We start from the raw sequence: 27990 nt of genomic DNA, 5'->3' as shown, positions 1-27990 counted from the left end.
CTCCGAGGGAGGGCTTCGCTACCTACCTTGAACGCCAATCCCTGGTGCTCTGCTAAGCTCAGGCCGTCGTCGGTGGGCAGCTCTTAAAAACTTAACGTTTTTCAGCACATACATTTTATTACAGTCAAATCAAGCAATGGCCTCGGCGTACAAACATGCTTATGGAGACGAGATCTTCATTTCTGCAGGTAAAATGGCGCTCTTCGCCACCCGTGGCCCTGAAGGATGCGGAATGCTCAAGAGCCCCACCGTTGCCGCGAGAACCGGTGGTCTTGAGTGGTGTGTGTGTGTGTGTGTGTGTTGTGTGTCCGCTGGGTACTATAACGAAGGGGGGGTCCAGTCCGATTGCGTTGCACGGATAGAGGCATCCTCCTCCGCCGCTCCGCTCAAAGGGACTGCCGTTGCATGGAGCCCCTCATGTGCTCCCAGTTGTTGTACAGCGAGTAGAGGCCTGTCAGCATGAGTCCTGCGATGCCACCTCTGGCTACCCCACGCAATCCACCTGTGAGGAAACGAAGCGTCAGTAAATAAGACATCGGCCAGCATTGGTAGGTGCCAATGGCGGACCTTCACCCACGCAAGGCACACGGGCACATCTGTAAAGTCTATACAAGAAGACTGGTGGGGACTTCCCAGTATATATAAGACAAACAGTTTCCTCTTGTTACACCCTTTGAACTCTTAAATTTCTCTCTTCCAAATCAGCTGAGAAACTTGTGGCCATAATCTGGCTCCACCAAAGAAAAAAACTTTATTTTTTTTTAAACACACTTACAATGCCGATTTTGAAAATCTAATTTTAGCACTTTAAGCTCTATTAGCAAAGCTCTAGTTGGTCTATGGGCAGGGGTAGGCCACCTTGGCTCTTTGATGACTCGTGGACTTCAACTCCCAGAATTCCTGAGTCGGCGTGGCTCAGCTTGGAAACCTCTCCCTTTCCCCCTCAGCGTGGCTGGCTCAGGAATTCTGGGAGTTGAAGTCATAAAAGAGCCAAGGTTGCCTACCTCTGGTTTATGGGAAAGGCGGACGTGAGTTCAGGAGCTCGCCCCCCAGTTAGTGGATTCCCATCTGCAGATTATGCATCGTTAAAAACACTGACCTTTAATCATCTAAATTATAACTGAAGAGTGTCAACAAACCTATAAAAAGTTGGGGATGGGGATTCCTTGCATAGGACACTATTGCTGTAATTTAAAAAAAGCTGCCCAGAGTCGTTTACTACAAGATGGGTGGGCAAATAAATTCGATCCATAAATAATGAAAATAAAATAGGACGTAACAGGAACAACGCGTGTCAGGACCTACGGCGGGCATAATCAAGGTCACTTTGAAGCAGGAAGAGGCAGGAAGTACATCATCTGTTTTCACATCAAACATAATTAAAAAATTTCACCCAGTTTAAGGAGAGTTAGAATCTGAAGGGAGTGGGCAATAAAGTGCCTTTCCAGGAAAACAAAGAGCAGAAAAAGTTGAACCACGATATTAGAGAAAAAAAAAACAGCTGTTTATACAGCGTGAAACTTCTTTTTTGATGTTCCTCAATATCCTGAGACCTAAAACACCCAGGAATTAAGCGAAGATCCACAGCCACACAAGCTACGTAGGGTGTCTGATTTTGCTCTGAAAGTCTCTAATTAAAGTCTCTTAATTTTGGCTAAACTGAGTTGGTGGGTTGGGGATTTCCAGATGCCACTCCTGACTTTTTACCCTTCTTTTTTTTCCACTTCTGCCTACTAAGCGATAGGCTTCAGCAGTTCTCCACCCCTGCAATCAGCATTCTGGTTGGGCAAGATTAGCTGTCAACTCCCCAGAGCCTCACAAAGGGGGCGTTCGTCGTCATCTCTCTTGCACACGTACGCAAACTTAATAAAAAAAAAAAATTGGTTTACCCTGACAGCAATTATCTGAAAATAGGATTTTTCTTCCCAGCTAGTAAGATCCTGAAGTTGAAACTCAAATACTTTGGCCACCTAATGAGAAGGAAGGACTCCCTGGAGAAGAGCCTAATGCTGGGCAAGATGGAGGGCAAGAGAAGAAGGGGATGACAGAGAAGGAGGTGGCTGGAGGGAGTCCCTGAAGCAGGAGGCGTGAGCTTAAATGGACTCCAGAAGATGGTAGAGGACAGGAAGGCCTGGAGGAATGTGGTCCATGGGGTCGCGATGGGTTGGACACGACTTCGCAACTAACAACAACAAAGGTCTCTCCGGAACGCGGTCCTGCAAGTGGAATGCCACCGCTGACTTGTACGCAGGTAGCAATGAAGAAGAAAGGCAGAACCATGAATAAATGACACTGTCTGGGGTTAGCTGTGTCAGTGAGAATGCGTGACTCCTGACCAGCAGAAGCACAAATGTGTGTCTTGCTGCAGCTGCTACTCAAATCAGAAGATCTGGAAAACTGTGGAGCAGGGGGTCTCCGAACGGGGCAACTTCCAAGACTTGTGGACTTCAACTCCCCCGGGCACAAGTCTTTTTTTTAAGTTGCCAAGTTTGCATGCTGCAGAGCAGGGGTAGTCAAACCTTGGCTCTTTTATGACGCGTGGACTTCAACTCCCAGAATTCCTGAGCCAGCATGGCTCAGCTTGGAAACCTCTCCCTTTCCCCTCAGCATGGCTGGCTCAGGAATTCTGAGAGTTGAAGTCCACGCGTCATAAAAGAGCCAAGGTTGACTACCCCTGCTGTAGAGTCTACCTGTCTGCATTCTGCAGGGACAGGAATAATAATCTGCCTGCCTGTGTGGCATATGTGAGTTTATTTATTTATTTATTGTTTGAATTTATATCCCGCCCTTCTTGCGGACTCAGTTTTCTACCTCTTGGCAAGAAGGGCGAGCCACGCCTATTTATGCAGGTGTTCTAAAGAAGTGATGATATATAGAGTGAAATGATGAAATGCACAGAAGCTTTCACTTTCCTTACTGTGGGCCTCAGATCCCAGCAATGGAGAAGCTGCCTGACTCAATTTATACAGGCTGTCCCAAGTCCAAGTGACTGGAGGCCGCCATTACGCTTCCCCCTTTAAAAGAAATAAAATAAGGAGAGGCCGGGAGAGTGTGCTGGACCGGCCAAGGTATCATCCTTAGGATCCAGAATCTAGGGGGATATATGATGGTCTGATGGTCACTTAAGAGTGTCAAGTGTCCAAAGAGTTCTTCAGGAGCCATTGCTGGTATAACCAAACACATGGCTGCTAATATTTCTGTGCTATTCCTAAGACCGCGATTTAGAGTGCACACCTGTTAGGGCCATCGGCAGCCCAATGCTTCGATTCCGAAACACCGGGACACGACCCATTCCCAAAGTGCCTTTGAAGCATAAGCCAGCTGCGATAAACTAGGTCAACGTGACATGCGTTGCAAAACATGCTTTGAGGCGAACAAAAACACACATCATTCCACGAAATAATGCGCCTGCTTGCGTGTCTTAACAAGTATCCGGGTGGTACTAACTCCTAGGGGCGACTACCGCCTGGGATTTTACAAACTCCCATTATTGTACAGGCATTTTCCTCAGGCAATTTTTAAGCTCCCCGCTATGACAAGTCAAACCTCTAAACAAAAACCAAGGTGATCATAGAGCTGCTTTGAAACAACACTCATTGGGGAAAGGGTGAAATCCGTTATTCCAGATGGTCTGTTAAATGTAAAAGTATGTCATGTATAGACCACACTATAGGTTGTTTACGTGACGACCCTATTACAAAAATTTAAATATTCTGCGTTGTTTTACGCTACTCTACGCATGGTATGTATTGCCTCTTGTTTCAAGGGGGGGTCCAGAAAGAAATTTGGTCTGTTGCATCCAGTGGCCCTTTGAATGAAGTTCTGTTAAGCTGAACAGGACAAGGTATCACATAATTTAAAATACACAACAACTGTACATTTGCTACATTTTTAACCTCTAGAAAACATTACAAATTGAAAGTATCTTAATTGACATTGGCGCCTTCTCTTAATCAATCAAAGGCACGTGCCTTATACCGGAGTAACATGATGTGTGTATGCTTCCAAAACCCGTGCTGATCCGGTCTGTTTCGCTCAGCACATTTTCAAGGAAGCATAGTACTGCAGAGGCTGTGTCGACCGTCTCCAGAACGGAGATGGGGACTGTCAGACCCCGAGGCAATCCTTTTATCTTCCAGCGGTGTAACACTATCAAAGACATGGAAGTGATCAAGACAGCTGACTACCACTGGGAAGGAGGCCCAAAGAAGAAGGAAAATGTCTTCTCCGGGATATAAAGCAAGTCTTCCACTCGTAGAAACAAAATGTCCTGCCTCGTGTTAAGAGCCCCCCCAAGCAGATTAAATCCAAGAGTCCCTTTTCATAAATACAAGATAAAACAAGGCTTTACTGGACCGGCAACTGACTGATTACCGAAATAACTCTAGATGTTGTCAAAACGAACCCAAAACTAACATATTGTCTCCTGATTGTACATATGCAAGTAGTCCTTGACTTACAAGAGGTCATTTAGGGACCGCTCAAAGTTACAACTGCACTGAAAAAGGTGACTTAGGACCGTTTTTCATACGACCGTCGCAGGCTCCCCACGGTCATGTGATCAAAATTCAGACGCGTGGAAGCCGACTCATACTTATGACAGTTGCCGTGTCCTGGGGGTCATGTGACCAGATTTGGCAACCTTCTGACTAGCAAAGCCAAGATTGGCTTTGGGGGAAGACAGACTGACTTTACAACTGTGTGACTAAATTAGCCACTTTGCAGCAACGGTGACAAGAACAGTCGTAAAATGGGGCAAAACTCATTTAGCAACCTAAATTTGGGGCGTTGAGGGCTACCCGTATATTATCCGGATGCTTAACACTGATGATAACTTTGTTTCCAACAACCCCTTAAGTGACAGTTTGCAGACACAGAGGCAATGTTTTAATCTAATGAACATGGTTAGGAGGTGGCCAGTATCCGGTGTCGCTCTTGAGGACAGGTAAAATAAAGCTGCCTTTTAAGATTTAATGTTAGCTTTATCTTTAAGCAAACAGAAGCAGTAGCTTTATTGCCTCCAATAATGTCTGACTAAGGCTGAAGGGGAAGAGGGGGCGATTCAAGCTGTACTAGGCAGAAGTTCAGGCAAATAAAAAGGTAGATTGGTTTCCCCCCCCCCCTTCAAAGTGGGGAAGTCTGTAAACCAAATTAACAGCTGATTTCCCTGTTTTTTTGTTCTCCTTCTTCTTGGGAGGATCTTGCAGGAAAACCTTTATTGGGCAGTCAGCAGGTTCAAAGGTAAGGTGGATTTTAGCCACCTGACAATGTGATAACGAAGACTCCTTATCAATCACAAGAGAAGGAATAAAGAACAGTGCCCGGTGCAGTCAATAGTCTTATCCAACTATTATAGGCAGTCCTTCACTTACAAGAGTTCATTTAGTGACCGTTCGTTTAGTGCAGACATGTCAAACACAAGGGGCCGAATGTGGCCCGTGGTTTCATGTGGCCCGCGAAGCCATCTTGGAAACAGTGAGGGAACGGCCCCCACTGCCTTGGCCTTGGCCCAGGCCAGCCGGGAGCCAATGTACAATTTTGTGGTGGCCATCTATGCTGAAACACATTCAGTCTTAGCTCCACAAGACCGTCCGGAAACAGCGAGGAACCAGTCCCCGCCGTGTCGCCCCCGCCCCCTGGGTGCATGCTGGGGAGGTGTCATCCTTTGTGAGGAATGAAGACATGGACCATCTCCTGGAAGTGGCCAGCAAATGGCCCTCACCTACTTCACATATCCGGCTTGATGGGCTCTGCCCTGGTCCCACCCCCTTCTGCCAGAGACCCTCCGATCTGTCCCACTCCTGCCCAGGCCCCCACAGGCACCCTTGACACGAACGATGTAGAGCTGGCCACGGCCACTCAGTAGGCCACACCCACTCCATCCACGCCCACCCATTAGGCTGCACCCACCCTGGTCACCCCCCCCCGAGGGCAACTGCAATGCTGATGCGGCCCTCAATGAAATTGAGTTTGAGACCCCTGGTTTAGTGAGCCGAGGACGAACCTGTATGCTCAAAACCAGCAGGAGACAGAAGTCCTTTTGCTCCCATACCTGTACTTTTATACAACATCCCTGTCATGGTCCCGGCTGCCACCGTGTTCAGATCGTCTTCTGCCCCTCGTGTCTTTTCAATGATGACGCCAAAGGCACTGTACAGCAGCGCTGGGAGGAAATTAAAATCGATAAAGGAGACGTTAAAATGCCCGTCCAAGAAGGAGGACACAGCCACAGAGTGTCAGCCCTTTTTTCAGCATCAGTGTTTTTCCTCTCCCCCCCTCCCCCTTTAAGGCTGGCTTAAAAAAAGGACATGTCTAACCTGGGGAACACAAAAATATCCCACCCTTCTCACAAGATCTCATGAATGAAACTGGAGCAGCACTCCCTTCAGGATTTCAGCTCCCTTCAGGATTTCAGCTCCTTCAGGATTTCAGCTCAACGGATGGCAGGCCCTGGCTTGAGCTGCAGGGAGGGTTGCTGCCTTTGTCCGGGTCGTCCTTGACTTAACAAAGGTTCGTTGAGTGACTGTCTGAAGTTACAGCAGCACAGAAAACGTGACTTAGGACCGTTCTTGTAACCGTTGCGGCATCCCCGTGGGTCCCGGGATCAAAATTCAGACGTCTGGCAATGGACTCATATTTTATGTTCTGGGGTCATGAGATTCCCCTTTTGCAACCTTCTGACCAACAACGTCAATGGAAAAACTAGTTTCACTTAAACAACCATGTTACTCGCTTAACAGCTGCAGTGATTTACTTAGGAAGGTTGTAAAATGGGGCAAAACTCACTTAACACATGTCCCGCTTAGCAAACAGAAATTTTTGGCCCAACTATGCTTGTAAGTCAAGGACTACCTGTGATTTGATCAACCACCCTGTTCCTGCATGCTTAGCATCATCTTCACCACCACCAGGAGCAAAATATAGGAATGGGTAACTCAAATTGTTTCAAACATTCTCTTGAAACTATTGCTCTGGATTTGGAAGGGAACAAGCACAGGATCACAGACTCACAAAGGGGAATGACAGACATATCTTCCTTAAGGGCTATGCAGAACTGTTTTTGGAAAGTGGGATTAGATTCAAAAGGTTTTTTCCTCCACCCTCTGAAAGCAAAACTGTGCCCAGCGTGCCGAAGACCTCGGGCGTGCCTCAGTTAGGACTTAGAATCCCTGTCGCTCACTCGTAAGCAGTTATCATTTACAAATATCTCTATTTTTAATAGCAGTAGACAACTCAAGGTTACCAGATTACAAAAGAAGCACTCAAGTTGGGCTTGGGTCCTGCTGGTGGTGGAGGCCCCTCATCCAACCAGATCAGACCCACGCGGGGCAGACCTGATCAGTGGGTGCTGCCGTCTATGGTGGCGCAGGGGTTAGAGTGCCGTATTGCAGGCTGACTCTGCCCACTGCCAGGAGTTTGATCCTCATCGACTCAAGGTTGACTCAGCCTTCCATCCTACCGAGGTCGGTCAAATGAGGACCCAGATTGTTTGGGGGGGGGGCAAGAGGCTGACTCTGTAAACCGCTTAGAGAGGGCTGTTTGAAGCGGTGTGTAAGTCTAAGTGCTATTGCTACTGTCAAGGGAACCCTTCCTACTGCAATTCATGTTAGACTGTCCACGCACGTACACAAACCCAGATTTAAGGGATAGAAACCTGAAGAGTCGGTCTCTTTTTAGCTTTCGCATCTTGAAACAAAATATTTATCAAGCTCATGAGATGGTAAGGACTGATCTGGGGATGTGCAGCTGCAGGTTAGCCAGTGTGAGTCATAAAAAGGGATTTTTTTTTTCATCTTCGCCTCTGTCCAGCGATCTATGAGCCCACTGAGTCCATACTGTTTGCGCAAAAGCAGGTCAGGGTAAAAGATCGGGAACACAGAGAAATATTACACAAGAAAAGCCAACACAGCTGGGAAGCATCTGTTAATGTATCACCTGCCCGATTGCACTCTGAACCCAATTGCCTTTGAGCCCAAGTCTTATGGCCTGTTTTCCAGGGTTGCAATCTAGAACTGCCCCGTAGATAGGAGGATCCAGGGTACGGTGGCCCTCTAAATGTTCAATAAGCAGCATAATGATCAACAGCTTCAATCCTTGAATTGGGATTGAGAGCAGGGTGCTAGTAGTTCCTCTGCTTACAGCCATTTATGATTCTTCAAAGTTGCAACAGCACTGGGGAAAAAAGGGACTTAAGACCGTTGCAGCCCCCCTCGCGGTCACGTGGTCAAAATTTGGGCACTTGGCAACTGGGATGTTGCCAAGAGCTGCAGCATCCTGAGGTCATGTAATCCCCATTTGCGATCTTCCCAGCTAGACGTCCAACAAGCGAAGTCAATGGGGAATGCAACATTCACTTAAGAACTGCACGATTCACTTAATAAGCGTAGCAGAAAAGGTTGTACAATAGGATGCGACCCATTTCACACCGCCTTGCTTAGCAATGGAAATTCTGGTCCTGATTGCTGTCATAAGCCAAGGATGCTATTGTGCTATTCAGTTGGCTGGTAAGAGCTCCTGGACTTGTCGTACAGTTCAGCTGGATCTTAAAATTTCCTTCTAACATCCTAGATTATTATTTATTTTTTGGGGGGGAAAATGGGAGTTTTGTAGATTTAGCTTGCGAAACAAGCACTTACCTAAAGATCCAAGAGTGTTTGCCCATAATGCTCCTTGCCGTGTCACCATATTTAAAACCCTTCAAGAAAAAGGAGCAAGATGTTTAGTGTGGTGCCCAAATAATAGGCCAGCCAATTGTCTGCCAACACCCTATCTTATATAACCTGTTTTACATTAGGCAACGATAATTAAAGGATGGGCCAACCCTTCCCACGAAAAAGGAACTGTGTGTTACACAAAAATTTCCATGTCATTTTCCTCTGTAATGCCTGGATTAGCCATGGCGTAAAAGTGATTTACTGCCAACATGTTTAGCTACCTTTAAGGCAGCTGGCATTGTCAAGTAAATCTGGAACTTTTGTGTAAATCCAATTTGGCACTACCCAATCGCTTCCATAATTAGCATTTACTGCAGCACAATCAATACAAACAGCAATTCTTTCAGCAATAAACAGTTTAAATCAAGTAGAGAAGATCCTGAAGAATATCTGACAAGAAAAAACGATCGTGTACGTGAAAAACAAGGCAGGTTCCTAGTAGATCCTTACTTAAGAACCTCTTTAGCTTCTAATTTTTCAATTCTGGAGAAAAGCACTAGGCATCAACATGTTATTAAAGCTTTTCTCTGTCAACATGCTGGTTAAATGTATTTAGCCTTCCTTCTTGAGAGAGGCTGAATCATGTTTCCAGATAAGGCAATCCATAACAAAGTCTCCTGGGAATGAAAGTTATGGCAATTAGATCATTGTTTGATCCAGCTGCTAGAGAGTAAGCAAAAGGTAATACAACTACTTTGCAGTGCGTCCCCAACAGAGACAATCTCTCTTAAGTTTCCACCATTGTAGGGACTCGGCCGGTAGAAATCTTTGTTCCCAGCTACTTTATAGAACAGAAGAGTGAAGTGGTCACATCTATTTTATTATCAAATATTTCTTCTTGGTCATCAGTGAGCACATGCTGAGACAATGACAGACAGAACTCAAACCGAAACCATTATGGCTTAATATGAAATGAACAGGAGTAAAGTCCCTGTATCCATCATTTCTAGGCTGGAAAATGAGCTCGCCAAGAAATCTATTCTGACATTTTGATATGCCTACAGGGCAGTAAATTTAAACATCACACAAAGGAGACACACTGTTGTAGCAATACTTTACCAAGCTAGGGCAGGGGTCCCCAACCTGTGGGCTGCGGCCCAGTAGCGAGCCGTGGCCTAGTGGCCACCGGGCAGGCTGGCCAGTGCTCACATGTTTGCGCACACAGCCCCACCCGTGCTAGCGACACGGGGTGCAAAAACAGGACGCTGCACCTTGGAGTGCAAAAATGGGACGCCACTGCGCAAGAACAGGGCAGGGCTAGTGAGTTATCACATGGGCACCAGCCCCGCCCCGTTTGCGTCATGTGTTATGTTCACGGTTTTTACTCGCGCGCATGCTTCCCCTTCAGTCCGCCAACCAAGAAAAGTTGGTGACCTCTGAGCTAGGGCATCCATATAGAAGGGCAAGCCTGCTGGTGAACATGGCTTCCATTTGGCTTAAGGCAGGATTTTACAAACTTTAAGATGTCATGACACCCCCGTCCCCCAAATAATGGTGCTGATGGTGATGAAAATAGTGAACATGCAGAAATTTTTTTTAAAAACTTAGCAGGTCACCCAAGTGATGAGCTTGTGGCTATGCTCTCTTCCTTGCTATATAGGACACCTGGATTTCTTTTTCTGCCTTCTCCAACAGGAGGTTCTCTGATGGTGCTCTCCACTCTCTACCTACCTGCTTCTCCCGGAACTTGTAATCCTCCATAAATTTTCTCACAACCCATCCCAGTTTGCAGAATGAAGCAACATTGCAAGAAATGACCTTTACTCTTCCTAGAAATCCACAAAGGCTAATTGAAGTTTGGCACCATCTGCTGGTTCAAATCATTTCATTTTCATTTGACCGTTTTTTTAGTCTGAAATGACTACCAGAAGCACCTATTTATTAGTCACTCTTTTTGTTCCACTTATCTGAGCAGAAAATGCAAAAACGTGCCCACTCTAGCCTATTTAAAAGCAACTGCCTTTCCAAAATAAACTAAGAACAATGATACAATTACAGGTCACCATTCTGACTTGAGTCTTTCCACAAAAATCCACCTCCGTCCTCAGTTTTACGGAAAGCTCAATATTTTAACGCCAGGAACCACCCACTCAAAGCAATATCTAATATATATATACATACATACATACATACACACATATATATATATAGGGAGTTCAGACAGATCGGTCTGATTGTGAACACCTTGACATTTTCAACTGCCATACTGCAGTTTTACTCTTTTTACAGTATCTCTTGCCTTGCCGCCCCCAACTAGGGGCATAGAGCAGGCTCAAGTCGCAACTGCGAAATATTTTATATCCAGAAAAAAGAAATTTGGATATATATATATATATTTTAAAAAGCTGTTGGAAACATGTCAACAACAAAATGCAGACTTGTAGGGCGTTTGGAAAGTGCTTGGATTTTCCAACTAACAAACAAAACATCTAAACTAAGGGATTGTCAATAGTTATAGACGTCTCGTAAGGTTACAAGAGAATAACTATTATTACTAATTAACCAGCCAAAATGCCCTCAAATTGTTATGACACCTATTTTTTTTTAAAAAGTGAAGTTATTTACTGGGCTGTATAGGTCATGGCATGCCAGAAACCGGGCCGCGCAAACAAGGGAAGCCCCATCTGCGGGAAGCAGGCAGTATGCAAAACCACTTCTTCCAGTCCGTAGAAAAACCTCTGTCCAAGGAACTGGTCCCTGGTGCCCAAAAGGTTGGAGGCCACTGGTATAGGTCATTGTTGTTGTTAGTTGCGAAGTCGTGTCCGACCTATCGCGACCCCATGGATGACGTTCCTCCAGGGCTTCCTGTCCTCTACCATCTTCTGGAGTCCATTGAAGCTCACGCCTCCTGCTTCAGTGACTCCATCCAGCCACCTCATTCTCTGTCGTCCCCTTCTTCTATTGCCCTCCATCTTTCCCAGCATCAGGCTCTTCTCCAGGGAGTCCTTCCTTCTCATTAGGTGGCCAAAGTACTTGAGTTTCAACTTCAGGATCTGGCCTTCTAAAGAGCAGTCGGGGTGGATCTCCTCTAGGACTGACCGGTTTGATCGCCTTGCAGTCCAGGGGACTCGCAGGAGTCTTCTCCAGCACCAGAGTTCAAAGGCCTCCATTCTCTGGCGCTCAGCCTTTCTTATGGTCCAACTTTCACAGCCATACATTGCAACTGGGGAAACCATGGCCTTGACTATACGCACTTTCGTTGGCAGGGTGATGTCTCTGCTGACTGCTATGATACATGGAGTTCATTGTTTAAATTTAGGAATGTAAACCAGGAAAGGAATTGATTGAGCTCTTTCCCTTCCATCTACCTGCCCTGCCTCAACAACTTATCCATGAATGAGGCAAGCATACATTTTGGATACACATAGCTGTGTATGCTTTCCAGACCAGTGCTGACCAGGAGGTTTTCTGGTCAACACACTCTCAGCAAAGCACAATACTGTGAACACTGGTGTCAGTTACCTCCAGAACAGAGAAAATGACAGACAGCTAAACACACAGTACTTTTCTCTCCCAGCAGTGTAACACTGTCAAAGACACAGTTCTGACAGACAGCTGACCACCGCTGGAATTTAGGAACAAAATATATTCAGAATCATCAACTCTGAGATTAGGACCCTTTTTATAGATGGGGAGGCCTGGAAAAACCCACAGGAACAAAATAATTTAGGGAATCATTCATATTTTATACCCGGGCTTCTTTCACATACAGCTCCAATAACCTTAAATTTGCTTCAACATCCTGGGCCTCAATAACACAACCAGCAAACTGGATCAGAGATTAAGCAAACACATGATACCCACATCGGTCGCACATCAAGAATAGCTTTGCATTCTCAAAATAGAGAAGAAAGAAAATAAATGGCCTCTAATGAAATCAAATACTTACTGTACATTCCTAGGTTTGGACCAAGCCATGTTTTGTGTCTCTTTTAAACCCAGTCTCAAGCCATTTAATGCCCCAAAAGCAGCTCCTGGTCAGATAAATCAAACAGAATATGTGTAAAAAAAAGTTGATTAATCTCATACTTGTATTTAAAACCAATCAATTGTTCTCCAACAATACTATGACGCTGATGCTTTTATTAGTCACGTTATAGAAATGGAAATCATGGCCATGTAATGGAGAAGTGAATTAAGGCTTTTCTCAACCTGTCTTGGCTCCACTCTTAAATATTCCTTTCTCAGCCTTCCGTAACCCAAAACACTATTATTATTCTCAGCCAGAGACTCCCTAAAATATATGCTTCGTTAACGTGCAGTAAAAAAATAACACCTCCAAGCAATCTTCCACAATTTTAAATTGCTTACAGAACTGCTAAAGCCAAATGAATAAAAATATAGATATTTATTTAAAAAAAGAACGGGTTGCATACAATATACATAATATGATAGGGATTTTTAAATCATGGGATGGAGCATACTGAGATATTGCAAGCAAATGGGGTGGGGTGGGTGGGAATTAAAATTTCTTTTAAAAGCACAGGTTTGTGCGTGCAATCTGGGGCCTTCAATGCCATGACATTCAAGAAGCCTCGTGACAGAGATTAAAATTTAATCATTGAAAGTGGTATATTTATTTCTTGCCCAACCCTGTCTCAAACTGCTATTGTCTCCAAAATGGTGATTGACACAGGTCACAAGGAAGTACTTGTATCTTCCAATAATGTACCACTGTTGAAAATGGCATCAATTAAGACAGCTGCCTTCCCCCTGGACCTGAGCATCGATCAACAGAGTTAAAGTTGCAGGAAAATATTTCACTCTGTATTCTGAGCAAGGAACATCTTGTTAATATACTGCCTTTTTCTGAACCTGTTTAATAATACCAGGTTTGTATTACTTCTTTTGAGGATTCATTCAGTCTCAAACTGGGGTTTCATCCTTTAATACACCCCCACTTTACCTGCCCAAAGGGAATTTTGAAGTTAACCGACTAATAAAGAGAGCTATATAAGATGACTTATGTTTGTAGTTGGGTCGTAGTACTAATAGTTATTTTTTACTACTGTGGGTGGACATTATGTTGTAGGCGGTTAACATTTCTTGCGGTCAAGTTTAGACGGGGACCAAAATGATCGAGGTCATCCATTTTACTTAAGTAGACATAGGACTTTGTTTTTAATTTTCTTTTCAGCAATAGCTGCATTTGATTTCCTTAGTTTCGTGAAAAGAAGCAGATGATACTCATTTTATTAGAGTGTTTATGGAAACTGCTAATTGTCCATCCACCCAGTAAATAAAATAGAAGGGGAAAAAGAGTCTACCCGATTTTCTTTTGAATTACTTATTACTGCGCCCTACAAAAGGGAACAATTGTATTTCTACAGTACAAATAAATGTTATCTTCATTATCCAGCATCCAGCGAGAAACTGTAATACATTCTTAATCCAGCATTAGTTACAATCGACATGGCTGATGTAATGAGCTGTACTAACATGGTTGCATAATACTCTGTTTCAGAAATTAATGCCGACCCATAGCTGTGTATGCTTTCAGACCAGTGCCGACCAGGAGATTTTCTGCTCAACACACTCTCAGCAAAGCACAATACTGTGAACACTGGTGTCAGTTACCTCCAGAACAGAGAAAATGACAGACAGCTAAACACACAGTACTTTTCTCTCCCAGCAGTGTAACACTGTCAAAGACACAGTTCTGACAGACAGCTGACCACCGCTGGAATTTAGGAACAAAATATATTCAGAATCACCAACTCTGAGATTAGGGCCTTTTTCTATAGATGGGGAGGCCTGGAAAAACCCACAGGAAAAAAATAAAAATGGATTATAAGAGTATGCCTAATATTTTCTTCTTAAATAATATAAAGCAAAGAAAAAAAATCTGATTTTTTTTCAAATTCAAAAAACGGGCCCAGCTATGTTAACTTTTGATTTGGCAGTTGGGGAAAGAAAAATGCAATACATCCAAATAAGAGTGGAAATAAATCTGCACCGTAACAACTTAGGTTACACAGGTTTGTGTGACGTATTTAAAATGTTACGGTAGTTTTATTCATGACAGGGTAATCCATTTGTTTTCTTGCTTGACTTTATTTTCACACATTCCCAAGTACTTTGTGGGAGAAATATATTTTCACCTGAAGTCAGCCAGATGTTTTCAAGAAGTCCTCCAGTCAGAGAATTAAAGAACACAGCTCCTGACCACAAACTGCACTCACCTAACTGCGGAGTCTTTATGTACCACATTTTCAGTTACCTATTTTAATCGTATTCAAAACCACATCAATGTTATACATCAAGTAATTTATACAATCACAAATACAAGGCATTTTTGAATGTTGATTCACATGCAAGCACACCTCAATACACAAGAGAGCAATCGTGGAGGTCTCACCTGTATAAGATATCTTGGGTCAACATTTAAATAAGGGGACAAGGGATTCATTCCAGTCACTGAAAGAAAAAAAAACAAGGTTTCAAGATGGAAAGTAGGCCAACTTAGCATAAAAAACAATTCAAACAAAGAGGGCTGCATGTAATGCTTGACTTTTCCCAAATGAATTCAAGAAAGGGCAACATCAGGATCTGGACCCAATAGGGTGTGTGTGTGTGTGTGTGTGATGACCGGATTCAGGAGATAAAAGCAGGGCTGGGCCTGGATGAGAGACCACCAGGAGATCCCAAAAGGCTATAGGCTAGCCTGGCACAACGGGGTAGGGAGGCAATCCAATCTGAAGGTGGGGGAACTTTTTTCCAAATGAATTTGAGGAAGGGTAACGTCAGGATCTGGAAGGCAGGCGAGAGGAAGCTGGATTTGGAAGGCTGGACTAGAAGACCTCCAAGGTCCCTTCCAGCTCCAATTCTCTTCTAGATGCAGATCAGGGTTTGAGATATCCTGTTTCCCCCCCCCAAAAGACCCAATCAGGTGAGTGTGTGTGTGTGTGAAGTCTGGATTCAGGAGATAAAGCAGATTCAGATCAGATAGATTCTCTCTCTCTCTCTATATATATATATATATACACACACACACACACACACATCTATCTATCTATCTATCTCACAAAAATAAAGAAGACCCAATTGTGTGTGTGTGATGTCTGGATTCAGGAGATAAAGCAGATTCAGATCAGATAGATTATATCTATCTATACATATCTATCTATGGTATACATATCTATCTATCTATCTATACCGCCTTCTGCCTCAGATTTCCTCCCATAGACCGGTACGCTCCCACAGAGTGGGTCTCCTCAGGGTGCCGTCGGCCAAACAGTGTCGGCTGGCGACCCCCAGGGGGAGGGCCTTCTCTGTGGGTGCCCCCACCCTCTGGAACGAACTACCCCCCGAGATCCGGATGATTCCGGATCTCCTTACTTTCCGCCGCGCCCTNATTTTATTTAGGGACGATTTTAAGTATAATTTTAATTGGAACACAGCCTCTAATATTTGGTTTTTAATTTGGTTTTAGAAGGGTTTTATTTTTGTATATTGTTATTGTATCTGTTTTTAATATGCTGTGCACCGCCCTGAGTCCTGCGGGAGAAGGGCGGTATAGAAATTAAAATAATAATAATAATAATAATAATATACATACATATCTCTCTCTCTCTATATATATATATATATACAGAAAGTTTTTCAGACAGACCGGTCTGATTGATTGCACCTTGGCATTTTGACTGCTATACTGGAGTTCTACTTTTTTATATATATATATAAAATCTCTTTTGCCTTGCAGCCCCCCCAACTAGGGGTCTTAAGCAGGCTCAAGTCGCAACAACTGCGATACATTACAAATTCAGATTTCTTTTTGCTGACAAGAGTCAAAGATGTAAGTGGGAGACGAGTCCGAAATAGCTATACTAGTCTCCCACTTAAATCTTTTGTCAGCAAAAAGAAATCTGAATCTCTCTCTCTCTCTCTCTCTCTATACATATATATATATAGATAGATATAGATAGATATGAGAATTCATTATACTAAAAATCCGACTCTTGGGTGTAGTCATGATAAAAAGCAAATAAAAGCCGAGCACCAAGAGGAATAAAATTTTAAAAGTTTAAAAATTTAATGAGCCGAGCTTTCGTCAGAACCATCTGACATCATCAGGGCGTTAAAACAGCAGTCTGGAAGATAGATAGAGATATATGTTTTTCAAAATTTGGATTGCTAACAAAGAATTAAGGGAGTACTGAGATAGCTATTTCTAACCTTGTTTGGTTTTCATCAGTCAGACATACCCTTCCGAGATTCGAACCTGGGCTGTCTGCATGTTAAGACTTCTCTCTCTCCCATATTTAGGCTGACAGGGTGTTCAAAAAGCACTCATATAGATATATAGATATGTGTGTGTGTGTGTGTGTGTGTATCGGATGAGCACGTGCTGCCCGATGGACCTTGAACCCCCCCTCCTCAAGGGCCCCTTCAGACGGGGGGGGGGAGCGGCCCTTTGAAGGAGCCTCTTTGCTGCCTCTTAAATCAAAGGTCCCCGCTTAATTCATTAAATACATTAAATACAATCATCACAGGAACCCCCCCCCCCCAGCTAAAGGGGCGATCCCTTTTCGCCCCGCTGCTCGGAGGACCCCCTCAGGCCGAAATCTCTCCGCCCCCCACCCTCCCCAGCCCCTCCCCACCCCCACGGAAAGCGGCCTTTCCCCAAGCTCGGCCCGCGGGGCCCGGGAAACGGCGAGGCCCACTCACGAGGGACGCCGGCCAGGTCCGCGTGGGAATAGCCCGGCCCCGCCACTCCTCCGGCGCCGAAGAGGCCGGCGAAACTGGAGCTCTTCGAGTTCCCGGCGCCTCCTTCCATGCTGGCGGCGGCGGAGGGCCTGGGCCGCCCTTGCTCTTCCTTCCTTCTCCTCCTCCGGCTTCTCCTCCTTCTCCTTCGCCTCAGCGCCGCGTTGCCCGCTCGGCGCCGCCCCTTCCGGCCCCCGACCGGAAGCTGCCCTTCGCCGCGAGGACGACCTCTAGAAAGAGCGAGAGGAGCGGGTGTCGTCCGCGTGCGAGCGAGCCAGGCGCGCGCGACGTCATCCGCGTGCGTGCGAGCGAGGCGCGCGCGACGTCATCGGCGAGCGCCGCCTCCGACTCCTCCTCCGCGTCTCCCTCCGCTCTCTTTGCGACACTCGCTTTCCGGCTCGGCGGGGAAACGAGGAAGGAGAAGGAAGCGGGAGGATGCGGCCGGGCCTCCCCGTCTCCCGGGGGTGACCTGGGTCGCCCCCCCCAGCATGAGCGCGGGGCCCGAGTGTGAACCCCCCGGGAAAAGGGCTCGCGTGGGCCCCTGCTTCCCCGCCGGCGCTTCCGGGGGGAGGCCGGCGCCTTCCTCCTCCGAGAAGGTGGTCCCGCCGCCCCCGCCGCCTCCCCGCCGCCGGGAGGAAGGGCCCGGACCCGGCAGCCCCGCAGCCACCGTGGGGAACAAAGGCGAGCGCCCCCGTTGGTTGAGATGCGGGCGTGCTGGAGGGAGGAGGGGAGGGATGGGTCACCACCAGGAGATCCCTGCCCTGCTTGCTTCTGTGAACTCCCCTCCCCCCCCCAGACTCCACCCTAGACTGGCATGTTCCCTTCGCCTGCAAATGGCTTTTTATTATTATTATTTTATTCTGCTGGAAAGCTGCAGTTGCCTCCTGTGGAGTTCTGGGTGCCACAATTATTCTTCTTTTATTATTATTATTATTATTATTATTATTATTATTATTATTATTATTAGCTGTACCCAGCCATGCGTTGCTGTGGCTCAGTCTGGTTAAATGGAAAAGAGAGAAAAGAGAAAGCGCACGTTTGTAATATATCATGTTTTTACCTGTCACGGGTGTGACATCTATATATATATAGTAGGTATATAAAAACACGCGCGTATTCGAATGCAACGTCGTGTCAAAATTTCAAAGCAATCGGTGAAGAACTTTCGGAGATTTAAGATTTTGAACAAACAAACATTTACATTTTTATTTATATAGATTATTATTATTATTAGATTTTGCATGGTGTTCCGCTTGGAAGAGGCCCAGCTCTATGTGGAGCCACCTACTAAAGAGGCTTTTCTGGCTGTGTTTTAACTACAGGTAGTCCTCGACTTAACAACAGTTTGTTAACTGGCTGTTCCAAGTCACAACGACACTGAAAAAAGGGACTTGTGGCTGCTTTTTATACATACGACCCTTGCAGCGTCCCCCGTTGTCACGTGATCAAAATTGGGACGCTCGGCAACTTGTTCATATTTACAACGGTTGCAGTGTCTAGGGTCATGTGACCTTCTGACAAGCAAAGTCAATGGGGGTAGCCAGATTCACTTTAACAATTGTGTTACTAACTTAACAACTGTGGCGAGTCACTTAACAACTGTGGCAAGAAAAGTCCCAAGTCGAGAACTACCTGCAGCTTGTGGGTCAGAAAAGTGACACTTAACTTTGGCAAATAACACAGGCTTGGATCTGCAGCTAATTCCGAATGCTTTGGTATATTTCCCCAAACTTCCTGCCCATTAAATACCAGAGTAAACACGTATTAATTTATAGAGCTCTGTTTTATGATTGGCATGTTTGGGTCCAACCTTTCTGCTTCCGGTAAAACTATTGTATATTTCCTTCCAGTTTACAAACAAAAGAGGATTACCTCTTGGATGGAGAACAGAGGACCCAGAACTATAGACTCTGAAAGGTAAAACAAAACAAGGTTCAACTAATTTTATTTTGGCTGCAGCTGATAGGAACGGCTGCTGCTAGATTATTCCACCAGGACGCTAATATCCTACTAGAACAGGGGTGTCAAACTCGCAACGTCACGTGTCGTGACGTATTGTGACTTTTTTTTCCATTGCCACGTGGTTTCAGCATGACGTATCCAGCCTGCGGGCCGGCAGTTTGACACCCCTGCACTAGAATGTTAGCTTTTGCTGTTACGCCTTTTAGTGAAGTATAGTTTTATTAACAAGGATGTCAACAAAAAGAATACACAGTGTAGGAGGTGATGTACATAGTGATGCTGATATCAGACCGAGGGCCTGCTTCTCATTTGGAGTGTTTTGTAAAGGAAGGGTGTTTAATCACACTCTGCTTGGCACGATCGCTTAGTTCAGTGATGGAGAACCTTTTAGAGACCGAGTGCCCAAACTGCAACCCAAAACCCACTTATGCATCGAGTGCCGGGTGGGTGTGGCCCATTGGGTGGGTGTGGCCCATTGAGTGGGCGACGCTTATCTAGAAAATTTAGGATGAAAATGATGCTCCAATCCAGCTTTTTACAAGCTTCTTAATCTTTTAATTCAGAGAGAGGCAACTGCGTGCCCTCCAGTTGTTGGGATACCAACTGCTAGCAGCCCGGCTAGCGGCAAGGAATTGCATGTAATGTGTCTCTGTTTAAATGTACCGCACTTTGCATCTTCTTTCTGCAGACAAAGCAAAAGAAGCAACATGGAAGCCGAGCCCAAAATGGCCTTTGTTAAAAAAGACCGTGTTTTCGACCGTGATGCCAAAAAGGCCGAGGGTCTCTTCGAGCAGGGGTGTTCAGATTTATCCGCAGAAATGAGCACCAAGCAGGGTTTTTTTCCTCCAGCTGAGGGCCCCTGTAGGGATAAGCTGTCCGAAGCCGAGGCTCTGAAACCAAGCGAGCCCTTGACAAACGTGAACATTCACCAGATGTACAAAACTGGCGCTCAGCTTTATCGAGACGGTCATGAAATCCGGGAGAACTGCGCCACCCGGAAGCTTTCTCCGGGCAGCCCCACCAAGACGCCCAATCTGAAACAGGCTTCCAAAGACTGGGATCCCGCAAGGGAGGCAACTCCGCAGAGCCCGCAGCTGTCGATGAAAAATTGCGGCCCTGAGGATCCAGTGGGCGACAACGCCGAGCCCGAGGAGGCCGACGTGATCCCGGAGAGTCCGCTTTCCGACGGAGGTGGTCTGGCCCCTTCGTCCGACCTTTATGGCTTTCGGGACCGAGATCGGGGATGCTTAGGGGAGTCGCCCTCATTTGAGAAGGAGAGCGAGCCCGAATCCCCCATGGACGTGGACAACTCCAGAAACAGTTGCCAGATGTCGGAGGCCGACGAGGAGATCAGCCCTCTTCTTGAGGACCACGGCAATGTCGATGTGCCGGAAGGACCAGACAACTCTGCCCGGTTCCGCAGGGCAGAGACTGACCTGGATTCCAGAAAGAGACAGTGTGCACCCCAGAAAAGCGAAGGGGACCGATTTGGCCTCAACGCCGAAGCCGTGGACAATCCCGCGAAAGATCCCGAGATGCTCACGGACGTATCAGGAACTTCGCCTCACCTGGCATCGGAGGGCAGAAGCGCCAAGCACGGGGGAAGGAAGGATTCTAAAATTACCGCCCATTTCCCACGGGTCCATAGAGGGGATGAGAAAAGGTATTGGTGGGTCCCCCCCATTCCCCTCCCGGCTCTTAATTTGGGATTACAAGGAGCTGCTTTTGAGTTGTCCTAAGACAACTCCAAGTAAACTCAGAGTAAAACGGAAAATTAGACGCAGGTACGTCAGGGTGGCAAAATCACAGGGATGACAGACGAGAGGACAAAGTTTTTAGGGATGGTGCAAAACACGCTTTGGGTTTTGAAAAGGCAATTTTCGTTGTTCCATTATTCCATTTCATCGATCCCAATTGGGAATAAAAGACGATATTTTCTGGATTTCCACCCCCCCCCTCAAACGTAGGACAAAACAAGCAATTTAGTTTTACTGTAGTGCTAATAATAATTTTTGGGGGGGGGGGAAACCCCGATCAGTCGATCCACAATTCTCACAAAATAATGCCAGAAGTTGCAATTGGAAAGTGGGCATTTAATATCGTCATCATCGTAATAAAGGAAGAATCATTTGTACTTTTTTTGAATTGGGTTGTTTTTAAGGATGGGCTTCATTAAGGCCAAAAGTGTCGCTGTTTTGCTGTTGAATAATGTGGCTAGTTCTTTTGACGTGTTAGCTGAGAGTACTGAATGCAGGTAGCTTTGACCTGCGACTTCAGTTGAGTCCCAAATTCTTGTTGCTACGCAAGACAGCTGTTAAGTGACTTTCTTGCTACAGTTGTCAAGTTAGTAACATGGTTGTTAAGTAAACCTGGCTTCCCCGTTGACTTGGCTTGTCAGAAAGTCACAAAAGCTGATTGCATGACCCCGGGACGCTGCAACCATTATAAATTGTGAGTCCATTGCCAAGCGTACAAATTTTGATCAGCTGGCCAGGTGGATGCTGCAGTGGTCAAAAGAGTGAAAAACAGTCATTAACCATTTTTTTGTTTCCAGTGCTGTTGTACGTTCAAACAGCCACTCTACAAATTGTTGTAAGTTGCGCAGTTCCTGTATTTTATCCATGTTAGTTTTAGTTTTCATTAACGGTCCTTGTTGTTGCTACATGTTTTTCTTTACCCAATGAAAGTTTTATCTTAAATCTTTCAACGACAGGAGTGAACACCGCCCGGGAAGGAAATATTGTAAATACAGCCCTCCCTCGCTCCCATCTAACAAAAAGTGGTTTGGGACGCCGATTGAAGAGATGCGAAGATTGCCGGTCTGTGGTCTTCATCTTCCTCACTTGAGACCTTCTGCCAAACATACGGTTACAATCAGAGTATGCTATTTCCTTTACTAGCAAATCTTTCTTCCCTGGACCGACCCTTTTCCATGACATCTTGACATTTTGTAGGTTGAGGAAGCATTTAGACTGCTACATCCTGACACCCCCCCCAAAAAAAACTTTGGATCTCAGAGAGAAAATTGGGGGGTGAAGGGTATGTTTCATATAAACGCAGGTTCAAAGAAAAACTTAGGAGATTTCATCGGCGCTTCTTGATTTTCAGACTATCGTTTGTTCCCACACTTCGCCATTTGTCTACCCAAGGTTTCCTACCTGGAGAGTGGAGAAGGAAGGAAATCCTCTGGCTCATATCAGTTGCACTCGTCACAAGCAGATTTTTTTGAGACGCAGTACCTAAATTGCTTGTCAATTCTTAATATTTCTAAGCCAATAGGAATAGGAGATGTTCTTTTTCTGTATTACGGCAACTTGCTACCACTTCATTGAGAAAGACAGAAAAATCAAATAATACCTATCTGATATAAAATGAGTATCGGTTGCATTGTTTGAAGTAAAGTGTTAGATGTATTTACAGATACTCTCCCAGTCCCTGTATGTATGTATGTATGTATGTATGTATGTATGTATATATATATGTGTGTGTGTGTATATATATATATATATATATATGTTTTCTGAGGTTTTCGCGGGTGTTTGTATGTAGGTCTTTCTACGCGGGAGAAAACCCGAATAACTAAAGACCTACATATATATATATAGATAGATAGAGAGAGAGAGAGAGAGAGAGAGAGAGAGGTCTTTGGATATTCAGGTTTTCTCCCGCGTAAAATTGGAAGTGTCTTGGCGACGTTTCAACGAAGTCACATTTGTCATCTTCAGGCTGGTGTCTTCAGCTTCGTGCTTCTAGGAGTAGTGTGTGATCGCAGCTGTTTCTTCCTTTTAACTGCCAGTGGGGTTTGATCTGATTGGGTGGGAGCTTGGCTGTGTTCTGATTGGGTGGAGGTGTGTTCTGATTGGTTAAGGAGCTTGGCTGTGCTCTGATTGGATGGGGGGTTGGCTGTGCTCTGNTGTGCTCAGGTTAGTCTGAGTTGCAGGGGGATTTGAGATGGTGAGCTTCATTGCTGTTGAGATGGTGAGCAATGAAGCTCACCATCTCAAATCCCCCTGCAACTCAGACTAACCTGAGCACAACAAAGCCCCCACCCAAACAGAACACTCCCCCATCCAATCAGAGCACAGCCAACCCCCCATCCAGAGGTTTAAATCTGTGAAAATATGAATGTTAGATATAATTACAGATACTCTCTCATTCCCTGTATATATATATATATATTCAGGCTTAAAATCTGAAAATACGAATGCTATCTAGAACACCAAGTAACACATTGCACAGCTAAATACCCTATTTGTACAAAAAGTAACAAGATTTTTTGGGGGAACAGAACGGTTGCCTAAGTCAGAGTGGGCCTCTGTATATCAATGTTCCTCAACCTGAACAACTTTTAAAATGTGTGGGCTTCAACTAGCTGAGGAATTCTCGGAATTGGAGTCCACAAATCTTAAAGCTGCTAAGGTTGAGAAATGCTGGCATGTATATTTTGTGACTGTAAAAGTCTTGAAGTGTTGCGGATACGGACCTTAAGCTTAAATGTGATTTGCTTCTGTTTTTCGGCGTATCTTCTCTGTGGCAGGTAGATCTTCTGAAGGAAGGAGAAGTGCCTAAGCCTTTCCCGACCCATTATAAGGATTTGTGGGACAATAAGCATGTGAAAATGCCTTGTTCGGAACAGAATTTATATCCCGTAGAAGACGAGGTGAGGCCACGTAACTATTTAAGCAACAGGATCTTCTGTGTTTCTTAGCTATGCTCTTGATTGCCTTTGATGATCGTTGTGTTACTCGATCACATTCGGGGGCCAATTGTTTCTGATGTGCATGATGTAAAAAAGATGTTGAGACTCTAGAAAGATTCCAGAGAAGAGCAACAAAGATGATTAGGGGACTGGAGGCTAAAACATATAAGGAACGGTTGCTGGAATTGGGTATGTCTAGTTTAACGAAGAGAAGGATGAGGGGGGACATGATAGCAATGTTCCAGTATCTCAGGGGTTGCCACAAAGAAGAGGGAGTCAAGCTATTCTCCAAAGCGCCTGAAGGCAGGACAAGAAGCAACGGATGGAAACTAACCAAGGAGAGAAGCAACCTAGAACTAAGGAGAAACTTCCTGACAGTTAGAACAATTAACCAGTGGAACAACCTGCCTCCAAAAGCGGTGAATGCTCCAACACTGGAAGTTTTTAAGAAGAGACTGGACAGCCACTTGTCCGAAATGGTGTAGTGTTTCCTGCCTGAGCAGGAGGTTGGACTCGATGACCTCCAAGGTCCCTTCCAACTTTATTATTATTATTATTATTATGGATCATCGCACAGTCAGCCAGATGTTCAGACTGGATTTGGCATTTTGTCTACCTATCGAGTCCTTACCCATTACCTGGGATAGGCAGATGTGGATGTTTGATGGTATTACAGATATTGTCGCAGGATGGAAGCAGTTCCTATTATTATTAGTATTAGTATTAGTATATTGTAGAAATCTAATATAATCCACAGCAGCCCCTTTGCTGTTTATAATTAGTAAAGCTTTTGCATTCATGACAATAACATTTCCATAAGCAAACCTTATACTTCCGTGGTGCACAAGTCTGTGGTTCCAAGTCGTTCCATACGCACAAGCAAAAAAATTAACGTTTTATGAAGTTGGTAAAGTTCAGCATTAGAAAGGGACAATAATTTTATTGGGTAAGTGGGACTACCTTGGTGCCTTCATACTGATCGTTAATCGGTTCTGGGAGGCGCGATGAGTAGCAAAAACGATGAGTAGCAAAACAATTTTTCCCAGAAAGAATAATGTAGTGAGTCACAGGGCAACTGGCATTGACAAGTTCTAGACTGTGCATCGAGTATCAAACAAACAATGAGTACCAGGACAAAACGTTTGCATCAAAGTGGCAACAGCGCAATGCACCACATGGCATCTGGCCGCAAGTCAAGCAGTGGTGTGACAAGTGTCATGGTTTGGGAGGCCTGGCTGTGTTGGTCCTAAGGTAGGACACCCCCCCGAAAATAAGACCTGGTGTCTTTTTTGGAGGCAAACAAAATATAAGACCGGGTCTTATTTTCGGGGAAACGCGGTTAGTAGAAAACGTGAAGCTAAATTATATTTACTGGTGCAGTCCCATTGATTAGTTGGGGGAAAAAAGGTTGATTACTCTGTACAATACTCTTAAAACTTAAGTAAATGCTTCATACTTCCTTTCCTAATAGGAACACAGTTGTAAATTCGGTTGATGCTTTATAAATTGCATACATGCTCAGTTTTCTTCGTTCTCACCGGAGAGTAAATCTTAAGAGGTTGGATGGTTTTTTAATATGACATATAAACATTTGTTCTTTATAAAGAACGGTGACAGGACTGCTGGAAGCCGGTGGGACTTAATACAGACTTCACTCCTCAAGAAATTCACCTGTTCCCGAGATCTGAAGGTAAAAACTTTTCAGTTACAGACGGTAACCAGCCAAAGAATTACAGACAGTCCTCAATTTACCAGCCAAAATTTGGACCAGAATTTTCATTGCTAGGGAATGGAATTGGTGGCTGATTTTACATGTTGTTGTTTTTTTTTCCCATGGCTGTTAAGAGAATCACTGCAGTTAAGGGAATCGGTCATTAAGCGAATTTGCTTCCCCCTTTTGCTTGTCAGAAGCTTGTTTTTGGTTTTTTTTGGTATAAATTATTTTAGTTTTTATAGGGTTAGGAATAAGGTGAGGTCGGGGTTAGGGTTTGGGTTAGGATTAGGGTTGGGGTTTTTCCAAATAACATTCTCAACATTTAGCAAACAGCATGATGTCTGGGTTCTTGTGTTTAACAAACAATAGATAACAGTTAATTATCATAAACAATATGTTAATTAATCGCTCAATAGCCTTCTTGCTAATATATATTCAAAGTTACATATCACGTTCTTTTCTCTCTGACTCGTCTTTCCAGCCATTGATAGAAATTATCCCATGTTCTAAAGTACACTGAGTCTTCTTTCTCTTTTCTCTTTAAACTTTTTGGGTGGGATTTAAAGTAGGAATTGGAATACAAGGCTTTTTACTCTTATTCGCACCTTTTCCAAGATTCCAGAAACAAAGTTCCACATTTCTACTTTTTCAAGCAATCTTGAAGGTCTGGGAAGGTGCTAAAGAGAAATTAAACCACTTTAACCCACAAAAGTTTGCCGCTCCTGTTCCTGTCCTTAAAACCCAAAGCTGGGGTGAAAGAGCTATCACAAGTGGCCATTTTAGGCTGCTTGTTTGATTCTTTGGGGAGCCCTAAAGATAGGAATGGAAAGCTTCCAGAGATTTCCCCTCTGAACCATAATTTTTGAAAAATATATACTGTATTTTCTGCAAACGTCGGCGCTATTACCGTAATTTTTGAAAATATATACTTGTATTTTCTGCAAACGGCGCCATTACATCTGTGGCCAAATGGCAGTTGAACAGCAGAGGGTGCAGTTGATTCAAAACACCCTTCTTTCCCCCCATTGCCAATGTTGTGCTATATTTTTTTATTTTGCAGGAAGCTGTCCTCAAGTATAATATTTCCTATGCCAAGAAATGGGACTTCACGGCCCTGGCTGAATTCTGCGATAAGGTAATTAAAAAAATAAAACGACCCCGAAACTTGCAAAATAATAATAGTAATTCAAATACTGCTTCTTGTAGTTGGAATCTGATTTGAAGGGTTATTTTATTTCCCCCCTATTCATTCTATTTTATACAGGCTTTTCCTTGTAGATAACTGAATGTGCCTAGTGTGGTGTTCACAGAGGTCAGAGAAAAACGAGGGATTGTATCTGTGTTGTGTGTGTGTTAAGTTCTTTGTGAACGTAACAGGTGGCCCTCCACTCAGAACCGCTACGGAGGCCAAAATTTCCGTTGCTAAGTGAGACGGTTGCTAAGTGAGTTTTGCCCCCATTTTACCACCTTTGTTTGCCACAGTTGTTAAGTAAATCACTGCAGGTGTTTAGTATGTAACACAGGGGTTACGCGAGTCCGACATCCCCCTCAACTTTGCTTGTCAGAAGCTTGCAAAAGGGGACACGGCCACTTGCCCTAAATACGAGTCCACCTGAATTTTGATCACGTGACCACGGGGATGCTGCCGTGGTCGTAAGTGTGAAACACAGTCACCTCCCATTTTTCCCGTGGTAACGTTGAACGGTCCCTAAACGGCTGGGCAACCCGTCAACTTTTTTCTTTCTTTCCGATTAACAACGCTCGGGGTTTCAGTTTTTTTTATGTTTCTTTCATAGTGCTGTAGATCAGGGCTTTTCAACCAGTAGTACGGGTACCAACTGTGGTACATTGGCACCTGGCAGGTGGTACGCGACCATCCTAAAAAAGTGGTAGCAGGGGAGGGGAATGAGCTGAACCGGTGGCAGCACCGCACAAACCTGAGCGAGAGATGACTGGAGCTGCAGGGCTGTCAGGGCTCAGCGGAAGCGCCAGGATCAGTACTGTTTTCCAGATGATTGGCGCTTCTTCGGGGCTATCAGGGCTCAGTGGAAGCGCCAGGATCAGTGCCAGGCTCCAGCTGGAGGTCGGCGCTGATCCTGGTGCTTCTGCTGAGCCCAGAAGAAGCACCAATCAGCTGGAATGTTGCAGCCTCTCCAGGGTCTTGTGATTTACATTCAGATGCTTGGCAACTGATTCAT

General features: G+C 44.9%; 2 protein-coding genes and 3 non-coding genes across 5 annotated transcripts in view; 1 reads left to right on the top strand and 4 right to left on the bottom strand.

The window, feature by feature from the left end:
* Positions 1–97: 97 nt before the first annotated feature.
* LOC107294331 (mitochondrial import inner membrane translocase subunit Tim23) lies at positions 98–17527 on the bottom strand. Its single transcript, XM_015823560.1, has 8 exons — positions 17382–17527; positions 15046–15131; positions 14746–14765; positions 13929–13975; positions 12604–12688; positions 8637–8695; positions 6053–6163; positions 98–502 (listed from the first exon to the last, which is right to left on the bottom strand). Exons 1-8 carry the CDS (start codon positions 17488–17490, stop codon positions 387–389), a joined length of 633 nt encoding a protein of 210 aa, XP_015679046.1. The 5' UTR covers positions 17491–17527; the 3' UTR covers positions 98–386.
* Positions 3994–4194, bottom strand: LOC114923104. The gene has a single exon (XR_003810567.1). It is a non-coding gene; the product is annotated as a small nucleolar RNA SNORA74 (small nucleolar RNA).
* LOC114923103 lies at positions 12084–12284 on the bottom strand. Its single transcript, XR_003810566.1, has one exon. It is a non-coding gene; the product is annotated as a small nucleolar RNA SNORA74 (small nucleolar RNA).
* On the bottom strand, positions 14200–14399 carry LOC114923102. The gene has a single exon (XR_003810565.1). It is a non-coding gene; the product is annotated as a small nucleolar RNA SNORA74 (small nucleolar RNA).
* A 378-nt stretch (positions 17528–17905) lies between the features above and the next one.
* The window catches only part of LOC107294327 (poly(ADP-ribose) glycohydrolase-like), a gene marked incomplete at its 3' end in the record, with an annotated part of 41038 nt that continues 30953 nt past the window's right edge, over positions 17906–27990 (top strand). Inside the window, 7 exon segments of the mRNA XM_029285593.1 lie at positions 17906–18098; positions 19268–19349; positions 20083–21042; positions 22093–22258; positions 23917–24039; positions 25685–25768; positions 26853–26927. Of these exon segments, the coding sequence (XP_029141426.1) occupies positions 17906–18098; positions 19268–19349; positions 20083–21042; positions 22093–22258; positions 23917–24039; positions 25685–25768; positions 26853–26927 (1683 nt within the window).

The sequence above is a fragment of the Protobothrops mucrosquamatus genome, unplaced genomic scaffold, assembly GCF_001527695.2.
Source record: "Protobothrops mucrosquamatus isolate PMUCROS unplaced genomic scaffold, P.Mucros_1.0 scaffold1911, whole genome shotgun sequence".
In the NCBI taxonomy this organism is placed as follows: domain Eukaryota; kingdom Metazoa; phylum Chordata; class Lepidosauria; order Squamata; family Viperidae; genus Protobothrops; species Protobothrops mucrosquamatus.
Note: the sequence above shows the minus strand (reverse complement) of the source record. Positions and strands in the feature narration are given on the sequence as shown.

Coding starts and splice junctions, on each gene's coding strand:
- LOC107294331 (XM_015823560.1), bottom strand. CDS start 17,490: ATGGAAGGAGGCGCCGGGAACTCGAAGAGCTCCAGTTTCGCCGGCCTC. Junction 14,766..15,045: donor CTCCACGATTGCTCTCTTGT/GTATTGAGGTGT, acceptor GTGAAAATAAAG/TCAAGCAAGAAAACAAATGG. Junction 6,164..8,636: donor AAACACTCTTGGATCTTTAG/GTAAGTGCTTGT, acceptor ATTTCCTCCCAG/CGCTGCTGTACAGTGCCTTT.